The sequence below is a fragment of the Falco cherrug genome, chromosome 2, assembly GCF_023634085.1.
Source record: "Falco cherrug isolate bFalChe1 chromosome 2, bFalChe1.pri, whole genome shotgun sequence".
Lineage (NCBI taxonomy): Eukaryota > Metazoa > Chordata > Aves > Falconiformes > Falconidae > Falco > Falco cherrug.
The window spans coordinates 28,930,328-28,957,173 of NC_073698.1; the positions used below are offsets into that span (position 1 = coordinate 28,930,328).

The following is a 26,846-nucleotide window of genomic DNA, read 5'->3' on the forward strand; positions in this document are numbered from 1 at the left end:
AACATCTGCGACTACTACTTCTGATCTTTGAGGTAGGGCTGTATTGCGTTTCTTTCGGTATCGTGGCAATTCATGTAGGTGTGCTTGAGTAGGCTTGCGCACTGTTCACTTGTGTAGTGGTAACTTAAGGTACAAACTTGCTAGTGATTAAGACAGCTCTCATACTCAGCATGATAGGGGCTGTGCAGCCTTTCAGTAGCTGCTGCGGTATGGCCCTAATATCCCTACTATCCCAGAGCTCTGCCTGCTCTAGATTCTGGAGTGTTCATAGGAGGTCTTGCTCAAAGCAAACACTGGTGTCAACAATGTGGCTATTCTTTGGCACCAAATCTACCAAATGTTGGGGTTTGGTTTTGTTTTGGTTGTGGGTTTTTTTTACTACCAAAAATGGTAGTGTTTGGGTTTCTCTAGATCATAAAATAGGCTTAGTCTGAATGAAAGGAGAAACTCAGTTTTGCTTGTTTGTCACTGAGTGGGATGGTTATGCTGAAATTTGCAGGCAATGACTGTCTGAAACATGCTAGATTTGTCCAGTGTCAAACTAAAGTTCTACTCTGCATGGTTACAAGTAATTTTATTACTAGCTGGTTGCATTTGTGGTAACAGATTGGATGGTGTTTGCTGTAAACGAAATTAAAAAAAACCCACACAAACAGATGATTTTGTTCTTCAGGTTGAACTCCCACCTCCTGATCTTGGCCCAAGCTCTGCACTAAATCAGACACTGAACTTGCTACGGGAGGTTCTGGCATCTCACGACTCGTCTGTTGTTCCACTGGATGCCCGTCAAGCTGACTTTGTGCAGGTATGAGAATGTTTGACAGCTCTGAAGAGGAGCAGGGGAAAAAAAATTCTGTGTAAATTAGTCTTGGTACACAAAAGATGGATGAAACATTAATCTTTTTGTCTGGTCCCATTTTGGAGCTTTCTACCAAACCCAAGTTTGTAATGTGAATAAGAGGGTGACTAACAAAGTGGATAATTACAGTGCAGTATGGACTGCTACTCTTAACGCAGTGTCTAAATTCTGTTATCCAATTACTACTCCATTAAGTAAATACACCCTCAAGATTGCACAATTACCAATTATCTAATCTGGGTTACTCTTCCTTCTGCTAGGTTGGAATCTGTTCTCAGGTTTTTATACTTTTCCCATCACTATGGTAGCTGATCACCTGCTGACAAATGCAGTAGGAAACTGCTTTCACAGCTGGAAACTCTCAGTTCTCTTTATTCTGCTTTGGGGAATAAAGTACATGATAAGAGAAACAATGAGCTTAGATGCCTTGTGTGACATGATTTCCTCCCTCCCCTCCCTCTTTTCTGTGTATTTGCTATTTTAGGTTCTGTCTTGTGTGCTAGACCCATTGTTACAGATGTGTACTATGTCTGCCAGTAATTTGGGCACAGCTGATATGGCAACCTTCATGGTAAATTCACTTTATATGATGAGGACTACTTTGGCTCTCTTTGAATTCACTGACAAACGTCTAGAAATGTTACAGTTTCAGGTAAGCTTTCACAGCCCCAAAAGAAAACAAACTTATTACTGATTTTTCCAGACTGTAAGTTGTGATGTGAACATATTTATCTTGGATAATGTTGGCTTTGGGTCAATTCTAAACCAGGGAAAGGGGCTAAGAGGGCTTCTTATCAGAGACCATAAGCAAATAGCAGGTATCAGAGCTTATTGTACCCAGCATCTTTCATTTTAAACAAGCAAAAAAATGATTAGAAGATTTGGTTTGGTTTGGTTTAGCTGCAGACAAACCCATATCAGTAAACATTTTCATTATCCTAATAATTCTAATATTTATCTGCAAATTGTTTTGAGAAGAAGCAAATAAGCTGACAGCTCAGTCAAATAGCTGTCTGTGGTCTATCCTATAGTTAACACTAGATAATTATCTAGTTAACACTAGAATATGATACAGCTGAAGTTACTAGTTCCGTCCTTCTTTCTGCCTTTCTGTTATCATTTGATTGGTTTTACCTTATGTGCCAGGATAGCCATTCATATGTGGTACCAGTTTGAAACGGAAATGCAAGTTTATAAACTATTGACTTGGGAAGACCTAGGCACTGCCCATTTATAGTTTTGCTACATAAACATCTCTGCAATGTATCTCGGGAGAGCTTTTGGAGCTGGGGGGCTTGGAAAAAAGTCACAACTTCTTATTTGAAGGCATCAGTAAAGATTGGCTGTGAGCCATTTTTTTTTGTTTTCTGCTCCTAATTAGAATTTCTAGCACCTTTTAGCTCTGAAACAAACAAAGAGACAACCCCACCAAACTGTCTGGGGCATTTCTAATTTCCGTTATCAGTTTCTTTTTCACAGTAAATGTGAAATTGATTTATTCTTCAAATAAGCAGTAGAGCTGAAGGTTACGGGTTTAACGCTATTTATTTTCTTCAGACGTTTTACCAAATACAAGAACAGACTGGAAAAAAAATATGAATCTGTAATATTATACATAAGTAGATTATTTAAGTGGAGTTAGAATGGCATATTTACTAAGAGAAACATTTTTTCATAGAAAAAAAGAACTCTCTAAGACAGTTAATATTTCCAAATTGAAATCTTAAGATTTCCCTCATTTAAAAAGAAAAGTGTGTTATTCTAAACAATTTTGGGAAGTAAAAAGGTGGACTCTTAGAAGATACGGAAATCTTACATTTTACTAGAGTTTGATATTTTAAAAAGTTTTACTTTTCTTTAGGATTGGAAGAAAAATAAATGAAATGTGGGGTAGTTACCTGTAAAAATGAAGTAATAATGCATATACCCAAATATCTTTCGAAGACTGCTCAAACTAAAAAATGATTGCTGCTGCTATGACTTGATTTATTGATTAGGTTGCCCTGCAAAGTGAAGATTATACTAAGAATAAAAAATATGTTTATGACTTTCTTTATATGAAGATAATTAAAGTAAAATTGATAGCTGTAATGTCATTGTCTATTGTTCTTTCAATTAACTTTATTTTCCTTGTGAAAGACTGTCTCTCTCTTTATTGTAAAGCTGCTGTACTATTGCAATATTTTCAATAAGAATTGGATGATTTTTATCACATAATTTCAAAGAACTATAGTAAAATAAAATAAAACAGCAATTTTTAAGGTTAGAGCTTTGGTATTTTTGATTTTTGGTGCTGTTGGATCTACAAATACATAAAAAATAGATTCTGTTAGTCAGACATGAAAGAATTATCTATATTCTTGTTATTGGCTCCTTGTAATATGGAAGATGTAAATGGATAAAATAATTATGCTGTATGTATTTGCGTTTTTTCTTTGTTGATCGCTGTCCTTCTTATTTGTATTTTTCCTTCATATTTGTGTTTCTAGACCTTTTAACCCCAGAGTTTGTTCTATTTAATGTTCTCACGCACATTTTATAAATACCTTATCCTTAAAATTTCAGATTGAAGCTCATTTAGACACGCTGATAAATGAACAAGCTTCCTATGTGTTAACAAGAGCTGGTTTAAGTTACATATATAACTCCGTGCAGCAACACAAACCAGAACAGGTAAGCCTATATAATGTACATGTTTAGGAGGTAGTGCATACTTGCCAACCAGAAGAATTTTGACACTAATGTTTTTGCAAATTAAGCTGCCTCTGAAAGCGAACTCTCAGTAATATCTGTTGATTTTTCACGTGGGACCACAACTGTTAGGCAAAGGCACCTGGCAACTACACATTTCCCCTACACTGTATGTTCAGCAAGCCTAGCAGGTTTAGTGTGCAACGATCTTTCTGTGCTGCTTATCTGTGTACCATCAACAGGCTCTGTACACCACAGACATCCTGTATACTCTCAGAATAACTGTGTAGGTAGCTTAATATGCCTTAGAAAGTGTCAGAGTCAAGCTGGCTTTAAAACACAAGTACTGAGAAAACACTTCATGACACCTAGAATGTATTGGAGCCATTGTGCGTGTAGAGTTTGGATTTCTTCCGTTACATGCTATAGCACCGCACATGGTGTAGAGAGATGCCCCGCATGCGTAAGATAATTACTGCTTTTCTCTTCTGTGAAAAATTGGCTGATTAGTTGTAATTTGAAATAATTTCTTCTTTTATCCATATTCATTGCTTTAGCTATTCTAGCACCAACCAGTGAGATTCTAAAAGTAAAAACTTGAGATTTCTTAGTGAGATGAAAACTGGAACTCAGAGCTCGTGCTCTTCCTTTCTTGTGAACCACAGCTGTTACGTGATAGGTGTTAGTACAGCCCTTCTTCCCTTCAGCTGTGCCTGTGTCCTTTTGTGATCTTGAAAAAGAACAGTGTTTTCTGGAGAAAGCAGAACTCTGTTGGAGAGCTTTATGTTGTTTCTTCAGCCAATAATTTTGCATAAAGTGCCCAAACTCAACAGATTTTTATGTATAAATATGAATAAATAAATGTATAAATATTCTGATTAATAACTGAACTTGGGTTTCCTATTCATGAGCCTATCTCCTGTTCTGAAACCAATTTCAAATCGACCAGAGCAGATTATTAATGTAATGTAGCAATTTTCATTTTAATCTGTCCAGCTGCCTGGCTGCAGAGGTGACATTGTCACAGGATTTGCTAGGGTGTTAGGCAGCATGTAATGCCATACCAGCACAGAAGATTCAGCGGGAAGCAGTCTTGAATTCTGCACCATCCCAGGACAGATTAACGGAGGGAAGTTGTTCTCTGTATTTCTGGAACACTAAGGGGATGTGGCCAGTCTGCAGTTCAGTTTTTATCCTGGTCCTTGTGGAAGGCATTTGCGGGGGCTGTGATTATTTAATGGTGAAGAAGAAAGAAAAGGACTTGAAAGGACGTTAGGAGCTCAGTATTCTGAGTTTAATTTAAGAGAGCGGAAGAATACAAATGAGCTATTACAGCATTTCAATATTGATATGGTTATTCAGTTTCCAAATGTTTAAGATCCTGTAGCAGGACCGAATAACAATTTAGTACTGAACTGACAGTAAAATCTATTATTTCATATCTTTCTCCATATGCTAGTTTGACCTTTCCTCCTCTTCTTCCCCCCCTCCCCCTGCCCCCGGCTACTGATTCTTAGGGTCCTCTTTCAAATTTGCCAAGTATGGATTCCGTGGCCCTGAAGGTTGCAATGGTAAGCATTTTACTATTTCATATGATGGTGGTGATGCTGTGACATGGGAAAGAATACTATTAATTATGTGACGTATTAGATACTCACCTAAGCAGTCATACTCTTTAAGAACAGCTAAATTACATGTCTGGGAGTACTTTCTTCATTTGTAGTAATTTGACCACTTGAAGTAATAAATGCATAAATTATTTATGAACAGGTAGTAATAGAATATTAGTTTCCAGCCTTGAGAAACAGAAATTTACTTACAAGAATGCTGTCCCATGAGTCATCTTAAATTGCTAAAAGCAAATACTTAGCTCTAATTAGTTTTAATCACCAGAGTTTCTTTTTTGCCTGTATGCTTTGAAATATAGGTTCTGCTATCATTTATAATTTCAGTCCTAAGGCTTTGATTTTATGCAAATAGTTCAGCTAAACTCAGAAGTTAGGCGCTGGGCATATGCCACAGTTATATTTTTTTTTCTAAAGTTGAAAGCTACGATATATTTTAAAACAAATTATCAGCTGATATTTTTGCTTAGAATGTGTGAAGGCTATTTTGCATAGAGATGGCAATATCACAGTTCAGTAGGCAATAATGTATGATCTGTCACTTTTCTTGCTTAGCCAAGTTTAACTTTATTCTGAAGGTTTTAATTGTAAATAAGGCCAACTCATCCAGCAGTACATATATACTTCTGTGACAAAAAGGTGGTTTAAAAAATTGTATGTGGAATCCATGATAATTGTGTCAATGTAGCCTGTTTTCCTCTGTTCAAGTTTTAAACCAGTGATTCCCAGGCTGGTTGGATGAGCAGTGTCCTGTCACAAAGCACTCTGTAGTTTACTTAGATCAGTATGCATTCTTATCAGTATTTATAAATTTTGCATTTAAAATATCTTCTATTTCTCATGGTCTTGTAGACCAATGAGGAATTTAAAGATTGCAGCTTGGGGACCATCTCTTTAAACTATGTATATATGTAACTGTTATCTATAGTGGTACATAATAATTTTATTTGAATAGTTAGAGAGGAACCAGCGGGTTTATTTTATTCATTACTTTGTTTAATGTCTGCTTGTGTCAACACACTTTAACCAGAATGGGACTCAGTATGCTGAAATCAAACCCACATAGAGCCCATCTATCAGCCCAGTCTGTTGGCTTCCTAAGTTTTAAACCATGTGGACGGAGTTCTTGCAGGCAGATTCATGCCTCCCAACTTAACATGAAAGTTTTCCAGGTCCCAGCCTTTCAAGTTGTTCATGTGTGCTTGCAAACGCTCTTCGAGTGAAGTCCATCCCTCTCCCTGAGCTAAAGCTCTCTTGCTTTCCAAAAGAGAGCAGGTAACGTCAGAAAGTTAATTTGAGAGAATTGTAACTTGGTCATTTGTGTCCACTTTTTGCATGTTTAAATGATAGATGGAAGTGGATTTTAGGGTTTACCAGCTTGAGAAGATTCATCCAGTGTTCAGGGAGGTTGCCATCGTTAGATAAAGTTGCTTAGGGCCTTGCCTGAGTAATTCCAAGGATGGAGATACAGCTTTTCTGTGTAACCTGTTTAGTGTTTGATGACACTCCTGTTGAGAATTTTTCCTGTTACTACCTAATCAGAATGTTCCTTAGTTTAATACGCATCCAGTATTCGTCATGTGTTCACCTGTGAGAAGACCTGGCTCCATCTTCTCTATAGCCACCCATTTGATCATAGAATTCATAGAATGGTTTGGGTTGGAAGGGACCTTTATAAATAATCTAGTCTGATCCCCCCCTACCAAGGGCAGGGACACCTTCTGCTAGACCAAAGCCGCATCCAGCCTGGCCTTGAAGACTTCCAGGGATGGGGCATCCACAGCTTCTTTGAGAACAGCCGAAGACAGCAGTAACGTTCTTTTGTAGTGTTTTCCTCTCCAAACTACTAGAATCAAAGCACCACATTTTTTCCCCGCTCTATTGGGGAGAAGAAGTGGGCTTAGAAGCAGTTTGAGGAGCCGGAACTAGGTCCCTTGGTCTTGTTTTTGCCAACATTAAGTGCTCATTAGGTCATTAACCAGTGACTTCCTGCCAAAGAGTAAAACTAAATATGTAAAAAGGAACATGCAACATGGCTAACTTGGACAGGCTAGATATCTGTCTGGAGGCTGTCGTATTCCCTCTGCACGGAGTAGGCTGGGTCTGATCTTCAGTGGCACATGCATACCTCCACCAGCTGCATAGGAAACTTAGACGGATAATTAGGGAAGCTGGATTCTCACTCTTTGACCCTCCGCCCATACTCCTCAGGTCAGAAGCTTAAAATTTTGGTGACAGAGGTGCTGAAGTTAGATGTTTGTTTTGGATTAAGTTCTACCTTAAACATTTGGCGATTATGTTAGGCTCTATTTTAAATATATATTAAAAAGTTATAAAATAAGAAGTTTCCATTTTAATGTAATCAATTTTCAGAGATCTGTGCGTTTACCTGTTTTCATATAACAGCAAGTTCTTAGCATGTTGATCTCATACTCTCTCCCCCACTCCCTTTCACCCCCAGGCTCAGTTTGATCGCTATTTGTCTGCTCCAGATAGTCTCCTAATGTCTCAGCTGAATTTCCTTCTGAGTGCCACTGTGAAGTAAGTACCTTAACTTTGAATTTCTATTATGCCTGCATAATGATCAGAAAGATGAATTTGATTAGGTTTTAGTGGATCATGATGAGAATTCAAGTTATCAGCTGTGATCGTATCTGCATTGCCCTTCAGGTCACAATTCAGTTTTGTTCTCACTCTCTTTAACAAGCAGTGAGGAATTTGTAATTCTGTAACTTTCTGAAGTGGTTGCTCTTGATTTATCGGACACCATCAAAATCAATTACATTCACCTATTTTGAACATGTTTCGCTATGTCGGCAGTATATTGTCAACTTAGTTGTAAATTGTTTTAGAGCGATTTTGTAAGCATTCGAAAGACAGATGAAATATGTTATTCTCCACTCAGGATTTCTTTTATCCCCACTGTTCTGTCAGGTCTAGAATTTTCAACTTAGTTGTCTTCTGCTGTAGAGTATTGGCATACTGTCTCATAGAATAGTGTGCTGAGATCACTTGACTTTTCACCTAATAGGCTTTTTTTTTTTAGTAATTTCTTCTTTGAAATATGGAAGAAGAACTTTTGTTATTTTTCTGTTCTCTTGTTTTCTGAATATAACTGAACCCTAAGGCTAAGGAAAGTGCCACGAATATCTTCCTAATTAAACGTGCACCATATGAAGGTATTTTGTAGTACTTAAACTCAGTGTTATTCATATCTATCTATCTATCTATCTATCTATCTATATATAAACTCAAAATTATATGCTGGGCCAATCAAAAATTTTTCTTGACATTATTTTTCCCAGGTTACAGAATATACCAGATATTGAGACTAGCACATGACATTTTTTTGTAATGCAACAATATTTGGAGTCTCGTTATTCCAACAGGTACTCGTTACTAGTACTTGTCCTTAGCAGGATAGTATTACGGTATCTTGCAATTAAAAAATTACATATGTCAAGGGAGAAATATATATTGTTGGGTATTTGTTAGAGCAGAATAGAGTAGTTCAGTTGGAAGGGACCTACAACAATCAGCTGTTTCAACTGCCAGGTTTTCCTGCTGTATTGCTCAGGATCTTCTCATCCAGAGACTTCCAGTTTCATGCCGTATACCTGGTGCGTGGCTTGTCATGGAGGATGTTGGCGCTTTTCAGCAGTTCGTTGGGTGTCTCTGCTGGGGTTACTGTTCCCACCACAGCTCAGCAGAGCTGACCTTGTGTGAAAGCTGTTCTGCTCCAGTACAGATCAAACAGGGTAGTTTGAACAGTAATGTCAGTAAAGCATGGCAACTTCTGCTTCTAGGTGTCAAGCTATTAAACTTGTATTTTAGCACTTGGAATTTTTTGTAGTGTGGGTCTATTTAAAAATCATAATAACAATACATGTATTTTGAAAGCCTCATTTTTCACTGCTAACACAGAAGCAATTTTTCAGAGGTAGACTTTATGCTACCATAAAGACTCAGACACAGTGAAATGACTCTGGCTCGATCATTTCTTCTGTCAGATGAACCAGGATAAACTGGTCATGTATGCACTGTTAGCCTTATCCCACTGATAAGCTTTTAAAGCCTCTATTAGCACAGTTTAAGCCAAATTCATGTTATCTTGCAACACCGGCCAGCTGAGAGGTGAGAGTGCCTGTGTGAGGATGATAGCTGTAGCTGCTACAGCTCAGCGAACGTACAGGAGTTTATTAACCTGGTATAACTCAATGCTATAGGTAAGGTTCTACTCAGAAGTTAAAACTAAATAAATAATCTGTTAGCCCATTAACCTTCAAACGTGTAGCTGTAAATAGAAGCAATCCTCTTGAAGATACCCATTTACAGACATTCGATAGTCAATATTTTCTGTAGTAAATACACCTTCAAAATTCAAAAGTTTCTCAAAATTGAAGCAAAAGATTTAACCAGTACTATAATTTTAATCTCTAGCTATAGTAGTTGAAATTTTTAAGTTAGTTTTGCAGGCATTTGATGTCAGTTTTGAAGACGTCTTCCTTGAAATCACAAAATTGTCACCCACTGCACCAGTGGTGGATCCAAGAGTTCTTTGGTTCTCAAAATCAGACCATGTGCTTTTGATAAGGGGCCAGCATACTATATACTCAATGGCAATATAATGTAAGCTTTACAACCATGAAGAACTTTCCTTACAGCATTAGCCAGCGTGTGCTCTTGTCTTTCAAATTCCTTGCTCATTTAAAAAGTTTGAAGCTATTTATTTGTGTGGTTGTTGGTCTTGAGAAGCTCTTCTCATTTGTGTGCTTGAATTATTATTTTTAGAAAGTGCTGCCATTTGTGTTGGTGATAAAGTGTATCATGTTGTTATGGCAACTGAAATCCTAATGTACTAATTAATGACACTGACGTTATTTGATGGAGACTCATTTGATGCTGTTCAGTACTCTGGAATATTTTAACGAACTTTTTCTTTTAATTTAACATGATTTAGTGCAATACAGTTTTATATGAATTCTGTGTGCAATATGTTCTTAAAAGATTCTCATGTTGCAGTAGCTTAGTGATCCAAGACTGTGATCAGAGACAGTTGTTTTACCTGAACAGCTTGAATATATTTCCCTTCTAATAGTGTTTCTATATTTGCTGTTAAAAGGCCGGTCTTTTTTTCGGGTATTCTAATAACCTGGTGATATTGACAGTTCATCCCATATATTGAAAAAAATGATACTGTGCATCAGAATAAAATAAAGATTTATCTCTTAATCTTCTTTCTTACAGCTTCTGTTTCTTAATTTTTCCTGAAAAGATGAAGTTTTATGCACTTAGTCTTTGAGATTTCTTTAACTTTTCAGTTCCCAGTGGTTGGTGAATTTAGCTCTGATTTTAGTGGATGCAGTTCGGGTGTCTTTGTTCCTTTGCTGTGTATTACAACAGAGCTGAATGTGGATTCATGGTTACCTTGGTTTCCTCAGCTTCTTCTGGTGTTCCACTTGCATGGGTTTGGCTGTAAAATAGTTGTAACTACTGTTTCTGATAGATAAAAATGCCTCCACAACTGTAAACGCATCACCATGGTGATTAAACCGATTCAATGGGCAACATAAAGTAAAAATACTAATTTGTCTTAAAAAATATTAAACTTTCCAGTTAAATTTAGCATCCAGTCTCTGTGCACTGTTACTCATTTAGATCCAGAAAAGTAACAGGACATGGACTTCATAGCATGGTTGGTAAAAAGCTGTAGGAAGTTTAAAATCTCTGACCACTTTCACTTTCAACTCTTTCTTTTTGACTGATTATGGAATCAGGTGCTGTCAGAATAAAGCAAATACAGTATATTTGCTTGTAGATTAAAAAAAAAAAAAGTATTTTTACCAAGGACAGTGAGAAGCTGCAGGAGGTAGAAAGTAGATCACTAAGATTATCAGTCTTTTAAAAGATGCAGGGGAATGCAATCTAATGTATGCAAATTAAATCCTTCTACTAATTTATTCATACTTGCAGAAATAAAGAAGCTAAATTCTTGGTTTTCAAAATCATATATGTGAGTTTATCTACATACAATACAAAGAGATAGAAAAGCCTTCTTTTGATTTGAAACTTTAAGCTGTTTTCACAATTTAAATAAAAGGGCTTTTTAATGTAACTTACACTGATTTTTAATGTGTATTTTTAGCATGTATCTTTAATTCCTTGCATGTAGTACAATTATGTTCCCTACAATTTACAGATTGTGGTTTTGTTTTGTTTTTTAGAGAGCAGATAATAAAACAGTCAACAGAACTGGTCTGCAGAGCTTACAGTGAGTTGTATGCAGCTGTGATGGATCCTTCAAATGAATATAAGGATCCAGAAACCATATTACACAGATCTCCTCATCAAGTTCAGGCACTCCTTTCTTAGTCTTGCTTCCCCAAGATTTACCAGGATCTGTAATTCTGTATTTGTTATTTGCATCAAGTTACTTTTCTGTTTTGAATTTTAATGTCTAACTGTATAGTTAAAATATGTAGGCGTGTTGTTTTCTTAATCTGCTTGGCAGAAGTCTAGTCTTTCCTGTGTCTTTCAATATCTTCTATAGGCCAGAAAATAGAATATAGATTAAAAATTATTTTAATGCATTTCACTAATGGAAATGGACCTTGAACAATGTGCAGTCTCTTTGAAAAAGGAGAAAGAAGCTTTTTTCCTTGCTGTACATAATCCTTTCAACTAGAGGTTGAATCAGTGTCTCTTTAAGACCCCACCAATATTTTTATTTGCTTTTCCCTGTTCTTTCACCCTTTTTTTTCAGCCTATCATCAGTAAATGCTGGTAACTGTAATTTTACTGCAACTGGTACACTTAGAAGGTCTCAAGTGTATCACTTTTACAGTTCATAAATCATTTCAGAATGTTTGATGCTGTTTTTCAAATCCTGTTGATTAAATCTTTGAGGCAAAAGTTGTGTGCTTTTTTGGAATCCATTATCATTGTTGCTAGTTCTGGTATTTTCTGTAAGAAAAAGAAATATTTGAACTACATGCATGTACATAACCCAAAACTTAATGCTTTATGTTATTTGTATAATGTGTTTTATTGGAAGGATTTCGGTTTAGTGCAATCATTCTGTAAAAATCCTTGTATCAGTTGAAACTTGCTGATCTCTTAAGGCTGGGACCAATAACAATGTAGGTTAGGAAAATGGTTTGCACAGCGGTATGGCCATTCCTCCATCACATGTACATGTTTTTTGTTTTGCTTAAGTGCAGGAAAAGTCCATCTGCTCTAGTACAAGCATTTATTCAGTTAATAATCCACAAAGAGATTTTCGTAGTTTACGTGTCTGCAGTGGTGCTTCTAAGAATTACAGTTAAGTTCACCTGTGGCAGCCACAGGTTGTCCTGGGAATTCTGTGGGAGAGCCAGGGTGTGTAGTTGTTGTAGGCTGATGTGTAGAAAGCCATGAGTGAAGGTTTAATTTCTTCTTCAGTGCAAAGCTGAAGCTGGTCTGTGTAGAAACACTAATTATATAGAGAGTTTAGGGGACCTTTGCTTCCAGTAAAAGAAGAAAATAGGTAAGTAGGACACTTGTTTTCTGTTGTGCCTTATGATAATTTTCTGCAAATTCCTTAAGCATGCTCTTTATTTTAAGAAAGCCTTTGTTAAAGAGAAACCTTCAGGAAAAAAAAAGTTAGTAAAAGCAGTTTGGGGCGTTTGGGGGTTAGGTTTTTTGTTTGTTTGTTTTTAAATGATAATTTAAGCTAACTGCTTCTTTGGAAGCATTTCACCTTCCCCCCACCTCCCCACCCCGTTTTGTTGCTGTATGGGTGGCACAGAGTTATTAGAGTTGCCTGAGCTTACACTCATATTGGATGTGGTTTATTTATATACATAAAGGGGGAGATGAGCAATCATTCATGTTGAATAACTTTACATATTTTTATCAGTAATAATATTTTCCATATAAAATACGTACTTGGTGGCAGCCAAGTCTGCAGTTCAGTGTATACTTGCAAGAGAGCAAGAAACAAGAGAAGAGCAGCAGCAATACATTTTAGTCTCTCAGAAAACTCATTGCACAAGATACATCCAGTGCACTCAGAAAGCAGCTTCCTTGGTAATAACGCAATAAAGCAATAGCTCCTTTTCCAATGGGCATAATTTGTTGGTGTAATAGAAAAAGATTTGAAAGTGTCCCTGGAGTTTTTGGATCAGGCATAAATTGTTCTGTAAATGTGAATGTTAGATGTGTTCTGTTTAAAAACTCCCGACCTGTAAGACAAAAAATTCTAGAAGCTTTGAAAAGCACTAATGAAAAATCATGCTCTTCTACTAGATGAGGCACTTTAAGGTACTCAGATTTTGGATCACTATAGTATACATTCAGAAGGCTGTTCATTGTTGTTTAATAATGCTAATATTGCTTAATATGCCTATAATTATTATCTAATATATGAAAATTACATCAGTTGTGTAAGGAGTATAAATTAGCTCGTTATTAGACTAACATACTCATAAGAGTAAACTTTTTCCTGAAATTACAGTCAACCTCAGTCTCCAATAATTAGTCAGTAGTTTGCATGAGGATTAGTAAGAAGTTGCTTCCCATCTTTGAGTCCATGTGTAGAGACTTACTCATGATTTTATCTTCTCTTAATAAAAATGCAGAAGCTATAAAAGTTGTAACTTACAAAAAATAAAGTCAGTCACTAATTTTGTCTGTGCAATTAAAGCAAATGACAAAGGGTCACAAATGAGAAAGATCGTCAATAAAAAGCATTCGATTTACTGACTTCTGACTTCCATGTTGTTATTTCCTCTTGCTTGCCTTCCTGAGAGGAGGAAGGGAAAGGTGATATAGATTTTGACCTGCCTTTTCTAGCCTGGCATTTCTGTCTCTCTTATTTTACAAATTCCCAGGATTTCCAAACCAGGAGCCCTGAAGCTGCAGTCCTCTAATTGCTTATGGATGACCCGTAAGCGTTGCATCGTTGTAAGTGGAATCGTTCTGGGTGTCAATACTAGCTCCATATTCAGAGCAGTTCCTGCAGCTCTGACTTGCACCACAGTGCTTGCGGAGATGCTCACCTGGCTGGGCCGAGTTAGTCAGCACTTCTGCTGTTGGTCCTTCACCTCTTTCTGTGGAGGGGCATGCCTTCAAAGAGTGAGTCTGTCACTCTGCTGGGCAGCAGTATGCTTGGGGAAACTGAGTAGAGAGAGGTGTTTGAATACTGCCTATAGCAGGCAGTGGCCTTGGCATTTGACGTTCTGGCAACCCAGCTGCGAGAACAGATGTGTAAAAGGCCTCTTTGTGCATCATTTCTGATGCAAAGAGCACTTTTGTGGGAAGTGGAGAGCTGCGTTCTGGGCCGAAGGAGTCTGGAATCAACGTCTTCCCCCTTGCTGAGAGCAGCCAAACCCTGGGCTGTTGTGTCATTTGGGATGGGGTAGTTCAGTTTCTTCTCTTGTGCATTTAGTGAGGGGCTCTCCTGAGGACTCCAAGGTCTAGTCATCCTCCACTTGTCACGCAGGGACCTTATCTTTGACCTCCAATCAGGAGTCCCTAAAACAGAATCAGGATCCCAGGACTTTATCACCCACAGAATATCCAGCAAACAGCAAGATACAGAGTTGACTTTGGGCTGGAGCCAAGATGGTTCATCTGCGCTGGTGGCAGTGCCTCTGTGTTCAATCCTATGTGTACAGTTTTCTCCTTCTCTCTTTATAAATATGCAAACCACTATGGAAATAAAATATAAACATTGTTTTAATTACAGCAAGTACGCAGCAGCCCAGCCACAGTGATTTTTTTGTTTTCTATTACAGGAAAAGCGATGCTTAAGGAGTTTTGGAAAAGTGATAATACATTTGTTTTGGAGCTCATCAGAGTGCTCCTCCCTATTCTCTGAGATTTATGACTCTAGCCCTGCATTTTGTCGGTTAATAGGCTCAGCTGTAATTATTTTTATTAAAGTTTCTGAAATATGTGTTGCAGGAAAATACTTTCAGAACCACTAAACTTCACCACTCACTTAAAAAGCTATCTGTTCTTTCATCTCTTTGCTTGCCTTGCTGAGTCACTTTGCAAGCAACCCAGGAGGCGGGAAGCATATAAAATTTTAAAAATTAAACACAGGGGTTAGACATATTTCTATGAGTAAAACACACCTTGCAAAGCATCACAGACATGGGTGTGGGTTTGTTTGAAATTGGCTGCCACCTACTGCTGAGGGAAAATGCAGAAAAAGATGATCTGCTTATGATGAGGGCACCCATCCTGAGTAGCAATACTGAGGTTAGATGCCATAAATGGTTATATTTGAACAGTTTGGAGAATTTTCAAAATGCAGATCAGAAGAAACTGGCGGTGGAAGTAACAGGCATGTCATATAACTGAACCTCACATACTGGGTTTACTTGTTAACGGTTTCTAGAACCTCTACATCTTTTCCCCACCGCTCTTAAGCACTTTGCAAACTAAACTTCAAGACAATCCTGCCACTGCTACACCAATTCTAACACTTGGGCAAGTTGGAGAAAAACTAGATGCTTTGAGTCACCCAGTAACCTCACTACATTATTGAACTTCACATGAACTAGGGCATTCGTTCTCCGCCCAGCTCTCCAGCCTGTCCAGGTCTCCCTGAATGGCAGCGCAGCCTTCTGGTGCATCAGCCACTCCTCCCAGGTTTGTATTATCAGTAAAACTTGCTGAGGGGACACTCTGTCCCTTCATCCAGGGCATTGATGGGTAAGTTGAACAGGCCTGGACCCAGCACTGACCCCTGGGGAGCACCGCTGGCTACAGGCCTCCTGCTGGACTCTGCGCCTCTGATCACAGCCCCCGGAGCTCTGCATTCAGCCAGCCCTCAGCCCACCTTGCTGTCCGCTCACCTAACCCACACTGCCTGAGCTTACCTACAAGGATATGTGAGACAGTGTCAAAATCCTTGCTGAGGTCATGGTGGGCAACATCTGCTCCTCTACCCAGCCATTCTGTTGTTGAAGGCTGCCAGGTTGGTCAGGCATCATTTCCCCGTGGTGAAATGCTCTAAAGGTGGGTGAACCTGTTGTCACTCAAAGTTCTTCTTCCAATACCCCAGCTATCTACATCCTTGAATAAAGAGCAATTTTATGTAGAACTTGTGTAGGGCTGAAGTAAAGCCAAGGCACTGCTTCTGTCTTGGTGTTTGACCAAGTATCCATCCCCTCAAAGGTGATGTGGGTAAATCTTCAGCAATCTGCACAATCCTCTGGTGCAAAGCTGTGGAAAGGTAAAGTGCAAAGGAGTACTTTACACCTGAAAATGTACACTTATGTACATTAATGCACATACCTTATGTGCATTAGGGCTTAAATGAGGGTACGACTCCCTTACGCTACAGTTGTCACACAGGCTTCGCATACGATGGGAAGATGAACCACAAAGGCTTCTCTTTTAACAACAACAAAAAAAAAGTTGTTGTTTTGACTACCTGGCTTTAGCAGTAAGGAAACCTTGATCGAGCAAGATGTGGCTGAAAGGTGTTTGATAGATTACTGCAGAGCAGCTGACAAAAAAAGAGAAAGACTGTTGCATGTTTCATACTCAGACAATGAAGCTTTCATTTGCTGCCGAGTTCACAGATTGTCAAATTGCAGGAAAATGCCTGGCAGACTGTATCATTGACTATATTTAGGGAGAAAAAAAATTCAGAACACACTATTTATAGAAGCCACACAAATAAGCACAGAGTTCTTATCAGCCAAAGATAACACTAGTCGTGATCTATCAAAGTAATCTTTATCTTATGGAAAATGGATAATAGGGTGTAATTTAATCCTTTGTGAATGTAATGTATATTTCAAAGGGTTCTTCTTTTGTCAATAAAACCATTTGTTGTACTTGTTAAACTAATTATAGTCTTGTTGCTGTTGCTTAGGACAGGAGAAAAGATGCCTGTTAATGAAAAAGGGGAGGAGAAGATGGGTTTGAAAGTTTTTGAAATATTTTGTACTCCTTGCAAGCCAGTTTTTCTGACCAAATCAGGTTTCACCTCTTTTGCTGCATGCTTGCGTTAACCAGGTTTGTGCAGATGATACACGTTCCTTTTTCAATTCCAAAATGGATTACCCCAAAAATTCATCTCATCTCGGGGTATTTCACCTGCTACAGGCACTGGGGGCTCCTCTGACTTCCCTGGGTACCAATGCTGGCAGGAGCCACCGTGCCTGCTGGCCCCACAGCTGATTACCACCAGGGAGAGTGACAGGGAGGGTGACATTCCTGGATGCTTCTCCCTGCTCTTTGCATTTTTTCCACCATGTGCAAATACATTCCAGGAGTCACAGAGAAAGTGAAAAGGGAAGAAAACAGAGCTGCCTGGGTGCGTCCTGCAGCAGCCCCTGGCCGGCCAGGCGCCCTTGGCTGGGCCAGGGAAGGTTGTGCAAGGCAGAGCATGGGGCTGGAGGCTGCCCCGGTGGCAGCACCAGGCTGCAGAGGCAGGACATGAGCTCATTTTCTGGATCTGCAGTTGACTTTGGAAGATCCGAGTCAGAAGTGCTTAAGAGTCAGAAGAGGACACAGATTTTATTATCTTTTTGTGCGTGTGTGTGTGTGTTTTCAGTGTCCTTGTTTGTAGCCTAGCAGCCTTGTGAATTTTTAATAGGAATTTATGAATGATTTTCAAATGACTCTTAAAAGGCTCTTTAAGGTCCTTCTCCCTTAGAAATGGCTCAGAAAATGCCTCTCAGAAGGACCAAGTTACAGGGAAATCCTCAAAGGAATGCCTTGTCCCTATTGTCTGTATCAATTCTGCGTGGCTATCCCAGTTCCTTGGTTCTCCTTGTACCCTCCATTGTAGAAACTGTTCAAATACAGCATCTCTGATGCTGAATTACTGTGTCCAGCAGTTTCACAGGTCCTCAGATCTCCTGGCCACAGAGGCGAGAAGGCGGCTTTGTCATGCTTTCAGTCCTGTGGCACCACTGGAGCGATCATGGAACAGATCTGCTCTCTCCAGCCCTTCCACACCTTCCTCCAAGGACACCTGCCTCCTTCAGGAGGAAAGACTTGTCCCTGTTCACAAAGGACAGTGCTTCTGCTGCCTCGGTTACCACTGCCCTGGGTGCAGCTCGCAGCTTGGGGCAGGGCTGCCTGGCTCCTGCTTAGCTGAGAAGAAAGAGCCGGTGAATGACCAGACAAGCTACTTGGTTTGTGCAGGTGAAACACAGCCTTCACTTCAGCGAAGGCTAAGTCAGAGATCTGAACGGCATTCTGTCAGGTGGCCCTACTGCCCCAATACCTCAGTACTATGGGGACAACAGATACGTATCCCAGTGAGGATCCATCCCCACCGGCAGCTCAGAGAGAAAAACTCGTGGCTGGGGTCTGGTGCTCCAGTCCACAAGAGCAGCACGGAGTGCTTGTCTTCTACAGCACCCTGCCAGTGCTGGGAGGAGGAGCCGGTGTGCCCCAGGGACCTCCAGGACAGCGACCCGAGCACATGCCAGGAGAAGGTCAGCTTGCTGGCACTTTGACTTGAAAAGGGCTCTGAATCTGAGGATTTGTAGCAATGTTGTCCTCTCTTCAGTTTTAGTAATAATTTATACTTGAACATATTATTGCACTGTTTGGTTTGTTTATAAAATACAGCAATTCCTTCAGATCCCCTTCCCCAGGCCCTCTTGGCAGCACACAGGAATATCACAGCAGTGACAAAAATGTGTCAGCTTTCTGCTTAAATGGGATCAGTTTAGAGAGCCCTTTGGTTTTTATTTTTTATATCCAGACTGATGAAAGGACTGAACATTTCCAACTGTATTTATCCTGGGCTCCATCAAAAGAAGCATGACCAGGAGGTCGAGGGAGGTGATGCTGTCCCTCTACTGCGCTCTTGTGAGACCCCACCTGCAGCACTGTGTTCAGCTCTGGAGCCCCCAGCGTAAGAAGGACTTACTGTTGGAGTGAGTGCAGAGAAGGGCCACAAAGATGATCAGAGAGATGGAACAGTACTCCTGTGAAGGCAGGCTGAGAGTCGGGGTTGTTCATCCTGCAAAAGAGAAGGCTCTGGGGAGACCTTATAGCAGCCTTCCAGTGCCTAAAGGGGGCCTACAGGAAAGCTGGAGAGGGGCTTTTTACAAGGGCATCCAGGGAAGGGACAAGGGGGGATGGATTTAAACTGAAAAGGATAGATTTAGATTAGATATAAGGAAGAAATTCTTCACTGTGAGGGCGGTGAGGCACTGGCACAAGCTGCCCAGAGAAGCTGTGGCTGCCCCATCCCTGGCAGTGTTCGAGGTCAGGCTGGATGGGGCTTTGAGCAACCTGGTGTGGTGCAAGGTGTCCCTGCCCATGGCAAGGGGGGTGGAAATAGACGATCTTTAAGGTCCCTTCCAACCCAAACCATTCTATGATTCTGTGATTCTGAGAACTGTTTCACAAAGAGTGTAAGAATTAGACTGCTGCATGAGGAGTACTACCAGTTAGTCCTTGTTCTTCTAATGAGATGAGATGGCAAGCTGTTTTCTGAACACCTGCTTTAGTTATGCAGCCCAAGTATGGTAACGCCTGAACATAAAGCTGAGGCTCAACATCACGCAGAGCACTTACAGAGTGGATCCTGGCGTCTTACTAAGTCAACAGAGAGAGTTGGGTGGCTCCTGGAGGCCTCTAAAGGGTGACATTGTGGTTCCTTGAAATGGCAAATCTGCTTTTCAGGTGCCAATGTCATCAGAGCCACTGTGGCTGCACAATGAGAAATACCTTGTACCACCTCCTGCTGCCATTCCAAATTTTGTTCAGGACAAATCAGAGGGGTTATTTTGCCACAGCAGAATTTGGAGTGGATCAGGTTGTTCTCACACCTCCAGAGGTTTTCAGCCATGTATTATATGTGTTTTCCTCACCTAGATGCAACACTCCTTGGAAAAGGACCTGTGCTGTGCATTTTCCACATCTTTCTAAGGCAGGGGTCCTCACACTTTTTAACCAGGGGGCCGGCGCGCGGATGCAGTGGCAGGCAGTCATCTGCGGCTGCTTGGTTTCCCCCCCCCAACCCCCAGCGGTGGGGGCTGGGGGGTCTGTAAATACCGGGGGCCGGACTGGGGACCCTGGGGGGCCGTATCCAGCCCACGGGCCGCAGTTTGAGGACCCCTGATATAAGGCATTGTATTCCCAGGGTTTTCTGGTGTAGCCTAGAAAGTCCTAGTGAGTACTGAACTGAGACCACAGAGACAAAGCCAAGCTGTCTGGAGGTGAGATCACGGTGAGTACAACGAGAGCAGCGGCTGCGCCAGGCACGGGGTGGTCGCCGCCTGAATCCCCCACTGCTGCTGTGTGGTCCGGGAGGTCAAGGTGACTGCAGCAACATACAGGCCTGGAATGCAGGCTCGCTGCTGCCATGGCATGTTGCCTTTTCCTCTGATTCCCCTTTTCCTTACAAAGATCACATGCTGCTGAAGCAAGTGGCCATAGACAAGTTGGCGGTCATCACTTCCCGCCTGGGGAAGCACAGAGAGGGAGGCCATCTCCGCACGTGCAAGTGCCAAATCTGCTCCAGTGGAGTGGAGGAGAGCAGCAAACTTACTTTTTAACTTTCATTCTTATCTGAACACTGAATAATGTGGCTTTTAGTCCAGGGAATTTATATGGACTGAGAAAACTGCGGCAAGGTGAGATGCAGTAGTTTTTGCCAGTATTTTTTCTGTCCTGCAGAACCCACGTTGTCTTTCGTAAACAGGTGAGGAGGTGTCTGCGGTTGCGAACATGGTCTTCCTTTTTCTTCTTGGAAATCCATTCTCAATTAGTCCGGAACATTGGATAAACTGGTGCTAATGAAATAAAAGGGTTTATTAGGTTACACAATGGTATGCAGTAGCTTAGGGGACAAAATCAAATATTTACTGAGGCTAACTTTAGGAGAGAAAACAGCCAGGGAGATCACAAGTGAAACAGCTGAAAATCAAAATCTCATCTATCAGGCAGATTTATAAGTTAAATAGGGGGATAAATAACATGAGAGTGATATGTGCAGAATACAAGGGTGTTATGTGGAGAGCAACTCATTTTTTGCTTGACTTCCCATTGCAGATTTTTGCAGTTATAACTTTCCCTCCAACCACCCGCCACGTGGCTGAACTCTGACATCGACTCTGCAAAGTTCTTCAGCGTATGATTAAGACCGAGTGACTTCATGAGAATGTTAACTTTAAGTCCAACAAGTGCCTGAGACCCAAAGACAGCTCTTGAGGGCGTAGCTCCTGCTGATGTCAGTGGCACAGGACTGGGTGTCCCGAGTGATGTTTTTCTGATCAGGTAGAGAAAACTGCTTCAGAAGAGACGAACTGTGCTGTAAGAGTGCTTCTCTCTCCCCCTAGACAACACAGTGGGGACCACTTTGGAGACAGCCATCTGCATCGGCCCTGTCGGAGTCCCAGGTCCTGCTTTGTTCTCCCAGTTAAGTAAGGAAAAAGCAGAATCAGAGAAAAGCAAATTGAGCAAGCTTGGCTCCACGTGGAGCCACCTGAAAACTGAGTTTGCTTGGGTTGGCATAGATTTAAGTAACTAAAGATCCCAGCATGGCCTGAAATGCCCTTAAATGCCACAGCTGAAACAGAAACAAAATAATTAAATGGGCACTTAACCAGCCAGATATATGCAGATATATGCCTGCATTTTCCTGGACAGAAAGCATAGGCTGTGACCTCTCCAAGATCTTTTTGAGCACCATCTTTCCTGGCACGTCCAGGATGTCATGGGACCTGAACTCTGCAAGTCCCAGCCGTGAAGCCCCACTTGGAGCAGCCTGCTGCTCAGCACTCCTCCTTCAACACGTGCCCCATAAGAAGCTCCGGTGCTTACGCTGACTGCAGCTGTAGCAACATGAGCACGTACAGCAAAAACTAAGGCTGGGACCCTCTAATTACTGCTGTCACCTCCATCTGAAAAGCTTGACAGCTAGTGCAAATCCTGAAGTCCTGAGTAGAGATTGCTAAACATGGATTTAGTAGGTACCATTTCTCCCATTCCCTGAAGTTGTGTGTTCTCACCGTGTGAGTACATGTTGCTGGGAAATCAGAATGGACCAGCACCAGCATTTCTGAGATTGATTGTACTGATTTTCTGGATGCAGAAATGCAGTGGGTTTGAAATGTGGCGTTTGTGTCCCAAGAAGCAGGTTTTTAACTTCCTAAGTATACTTACTCTGGATACATTTTCTGGAGTCACAATGATGTTCTTGGTCTAGAAACGTTGCTAAAAGTGTTTCCTAAGTGGAAACTAGAGTCAGCTCAGAGCTCTGTTACCGGTGACTCTGACTTGGGTGGTGTGGCAGAGGGAGAAGGGTGGCAGTGCCTGCTTTTTTTAATGTTTTATTACTCCAATAAGTTCCCGATGCGGTAGAAACTTCTGCATGCATTTCAGCGTGTAAGCCTATTGCATGTATGTATTTCAAATTAAGCAGGGGATTTCAAATGAAGGGGGGCATCTGCATACATATGATACATACATCTGATACATATACATCTCATGAACTCCACTACACAGTGTGTAAGGCTGCAGTTCACTTGAAGTTCTGTCTCTCAGCAGAGGTGCAGTTTTGGAATAACCTCTAAGAGTGTCCTGTCACATCTGAGTTATTTCTGGCTGCAACTGAAGATGGAAAAATAACATTCTTCTGGTCAAGGACTGAATCTAACACATGTACTTAGAAGAAAACTCCCAATCCAGCTCTCTCTATGGAGAAGACCACTAACAAATGGAGTTTTTAACAAACTAATAGGAAAAAAAAATAATTCTTTCTGCATTGAAGTGTGTTAAAAATATGAGCAAAATTTTAGACATGTATATTAGCCAGTATTTACCCTTCTAAAGAATCTCTCATTAACCTCAGTTAACACTAATCTATTCATTGCATTATTTTTTTCCCCCTCCTGAACGGAGAGAGAAAAATTTCATAATAAAGTGTATTAACTTGGGTATTGATGCTGATCAATTTTAAACAAATGAGCACAGAGCATGGAAATCCTCACTTATGGTTCTTTTCCATATATCTACTTTCCAAAACATACTTTGTAATGGTCCACCTTATTTAAAGCATAATATTCACTAAATGTCCTGATTTCTTCTAACAAAATGGAAATACATAGAATGCTATGAATTTGTCCATATTTTTTATATGATCCATATTTTTATATGATGCTAATTCTTTATAGTTTCAAGATATAATATATAGAACACTTGCAGCTTTAGACTCTCCTATATACACTCTGTTATATAGTAGTCAAGCTGTTAAATAAGTTGCCTGTAACTGATTCCTTATGAAAATTCTTAACTGCAGCCATGATTAAAAACAAAAACAGGTTTTGGTCCAGAAACATGAAGGGGAAAAAAAGCAGGAGAAACCAACGTGTGCAATGCATACATGGGTGTATCAGAGCAAGAGTTAGCTTAAATACTTTAATCAGAAGGTCAAAAGCAAATTGGTTTGGCAGTTTACATTATATTGCCTGGAGATCCTGGCTCCTGACAACAGGAAACCCTAAAATCATGAGTCTGTGAAGAAGAGATTCAGTAGGGTCAGAGGAAACGTGAGGCACAGGAGCAAAGAAAGATATGTGGTCTGCAGAAAGATGTGACGTGGCAAATGCTCACCAGAGGCAAGAGATGACTTGAGGCAGAAGTTAAGATACAAGTGGCACAGCAAATATTACAGGAAGCTGCTCCGGACCCTTATGGCAGAGTGAAAGGACAGAGGAAGGGCTGGGAAGCACAGATAAAAGAGGCAGTTGCAGCCCGGGCGATGGGGACGGGGATGTGCTGAGGCTGCCAGGACGCGGGGTGGCAGGGAAGGGTGTTTCTGCAGATAGTGGGAGACTGTTGCTTCCATGATCTGGGGGGGCAGCGGCAAGATCAGAGGCTGCTCACTCAGAAATGAAGCAGAGAGGAGAAATTAACAGGGAGCTAGTGATCATTCCTGAGCGAAGGATCATGTCGTGCATTAAAAATAAACCCTGGCATGCAAGAATAAAGGCTTTTCAGGTTTCAGGTAATGACATTTCAGACAGGCCCATCTCTATCAGGAGTCAGAAACATCAATACAATGTATTACAGGAGTTTACATGCCAGGCACAAACAAACAAAAAACCCCCTTCATTTAGAAAACAGTGGGGTCACGTTCACCTTTGCATAAGCCTCAGAGCCATGCAGCTTGCGTGATCCTCAGCCCTGCTGCAATGCAATGGGTTGTATGATGCAGGTGACAGGGAGAGATGGGGTCTGTACCTGTCCCCTGCCCCTCTGCAGAAGGAGGAGAGCCTCAGGGGATGCTTGGGAGAGGCATTAGGGCTGCACGGTGCCAGAGGGACCCTTTCTGCTTTAGGCACCAGCACCTGAAGTTAGTGAGTTCTGTGGGAAGAGAAAGGGAGGTGAGAGAAGCAAATAGACTAAATGCCATGCCTGAGCCCCAGCATCCCCAATGCCGTTGTTTGCTAATGATGTGGAGCAGTTTGCTTGGAGCAGGGGGATAAGCAAAGGAGAGGTTTGCAGACCCTGTGGTGGAGAGGTTTGTGGTTAAAGCCCAAAAATGGCAAAGCAGGAAACCTGGGGTTCTTTCCTGGCTGTCACCACTAGTGGGGAAGTCACTTAATCTCTGTGCTTCAGTTCCCCCGATCTGGGTGTCATGAATAGCTTGACCGGAGTCAAGAACAGCCACCCGCCTGGTGGGGTGACAGGAGGCTGAACACATGCGTGTGTGGGGACAGGGCCTCTTCACGGTGTTTTCCCATCCGAAACGATGGCACTGAATAAGCAGATATTATACCATCCTGGTGTTGCCGGTCTAATCTGAATCTTTCCGCTCTGTTTGCACCCTTATCTGGCCGCAGCCTGCAGAAGGACAGCAGGGAGGAGGCTCTGCTCAGCCCTCCTCGTGCATCCCCTAGCATCCGCTTGCAGCAGCAGATTAAATCTGCTTATCTGTCCTTCTTACTCTGCCTCTCCAGCACTGCTGTAGATGGATGTGACATCACCGCCCTCATCTGAAATGCCACTTAGCAAAGACAGTGATGTAGGAAGGCTGTAAGGATAGTTGTATACTTAAATTCCAGGTCAGGTCCTAAAGCCAGCGAAAACGACCAAGCATCGAATTGTACAGAAGATAGTTCAGGTCTAAAACCTGAGTTTGTGCCTTTTGTAGGTGACAACTCCAGTGGTAAAAATACATGTAGGGGTAGAGCTTTGGCCCTACCTAAACAGCTACCTGAAGCAATTGCAGCTTTAAGGCTTTGCTTATTTTTTTGCTGATGTTTGTGTTTATTGAAAGGGATTATTTCTTCTTTTTTCACCTAGCTAGATGAAAGCTTTCACTGAGAGCTGTGCCTAATGTTTAAAGAATTGTTTCTTGTACGTTAGAAGAAGAGTTGTCTTTCTGCAGCCCCACGTACTGCAGGTCCACCCTACAAAGACATTGTTAAGCTGGCAGTGGTGAGTACATAAGGGGCATATTACACAGATATTTACCCTCACCTTTGTTGTCCTCATAAAACCTTAAGATCTTTTATCTAAGGACTGAAGATTTGTTCTACATTAAAATACTCTTTTCCTCTTTTCTTATCTTTTTCTGGCCTTATTTTTGCTATATCAGAATTACCTGACTTTATCTTGTCAGTTTGGCTCCCTTCACTGCTGATGCAGTCTCCCTCTCAAACCTCACTTCCCTTGTCAAGCTCCCTTGCCTTTGTGCTCTTTTCCAGGGCACTCATCTTCTATCACAAACTGGTGATCATATCTTTTAGCCTTTTCCCGTAGTGGTTGATTTTAATCCTTAGTCCTAGTCACTTGTAACTCATTAGATAGCTTTCATAAAATCACAGACATTTGCACTGGGGTTTTACTCTGTGCTAATCTGAATTCAAGCAGCTCCGCTGTTTGTTGTTACTACTTTCAACCAGTTACTTTTCACTGTGAAAAGTCAGATTCAGGGTGGATTTTCCTCTGAGTTCTTTACTTTGCAGACCATTAAGCTGTATTCTCTATAGAAGGGGATTTATTTTTTTTAACTGTATCCTTCGGGTTGTTTTTTTTTTTTTGTTATAACAGCCATGAACCCTAGGACAGAAGGTTTTGAATTATTTTCCTTCTCTTCCTGCACCCAGCAGTTGCTCAGGCCCTTTCTCCTGTTTTCCATCTCCTGGGTCCTTGCCCATAGGAGTTGCCTGTGATTTCTTTACCGCACCACACCGAGTACTACAGTTTTTCCTTCTCTAAGGCCTCAATATCAGATCTCTAATTACACAAAGCATCATGTTCTTCCTGTGCTGACTAGCTTCTAATTTCATTTTTCAGTGTCTCTCCTATTTCTTGTTTACCATTGGTTTTACCTATAGATATTTTAGAATATTGATGATCTCCTCAGCCTACCTGTACTGGTTGCATTCTCCATCTTTTTGGTGCTTTTGTTGTTGTTGTTGTTGTTTTGCTTTCTTTGTTTTGTTTAATATATATACTACATGTCATACTGGTGGAAATAGCCATGCTGTAAAACCTTGATGCACCACACATCTTGAGTATTGTGTGCAGCTCTGGTCTCTGCATCTGAAGAAGGCTATAGTAGAATTTAAAAAAGTTATAGAGAATGGCAATTAAAATGATGATGAGAATGGAGCAAACTCCTTATGAAGAGAGACTGAAAAGGGTGGATTTCTTCAATTTGAAGAAGAGGAGGCTGAGGATGGATATGACAG

At 40.9% G+C, this 26,846-nt stretch overlaps 1 protein-coding gene across 2 annotated transcripts in view; it reads left to right on the forward strand.

Moving 5' to 3' along the window:
* Positions 1-13,917, forward strand: part of COG6 (component of oligomeric golgi complex 6) — a 59,525-nt gene extending 45,608 nt beyond the window's left edge. For both annotated transcript variants that reach the window (XM_055702219.1, XM_014286090.3), the window contains exons 14-19: positions 674-805; positions 1,344-1,511; positions 3,425-3,532; positions 5,068-5,121; positions 7,637-7,716; positions 11,400-13,917. In XM_055702219.1, coding sequence (XP_055558194.1) covers positions 674-805; positions 1,344-1,511; positions 3,425-3,532; positions 5,068-5,121; positions 7,637-7,716; positions 11,400-11,547 — 690 coding nt within the window. In that variant the 3' untranslated portion in view covers positions 11,548-13,917. The remainder of the gene's footprint in view (positions 1-673; positions 806-1,343; positions 1,512-3,424; positions 3,533-5,067; positions 5,122-7,636; positions 7,717-11,399) is intronic.
* Positions 13,918-26,846: the final 12,929 nt, after the last annotated feature.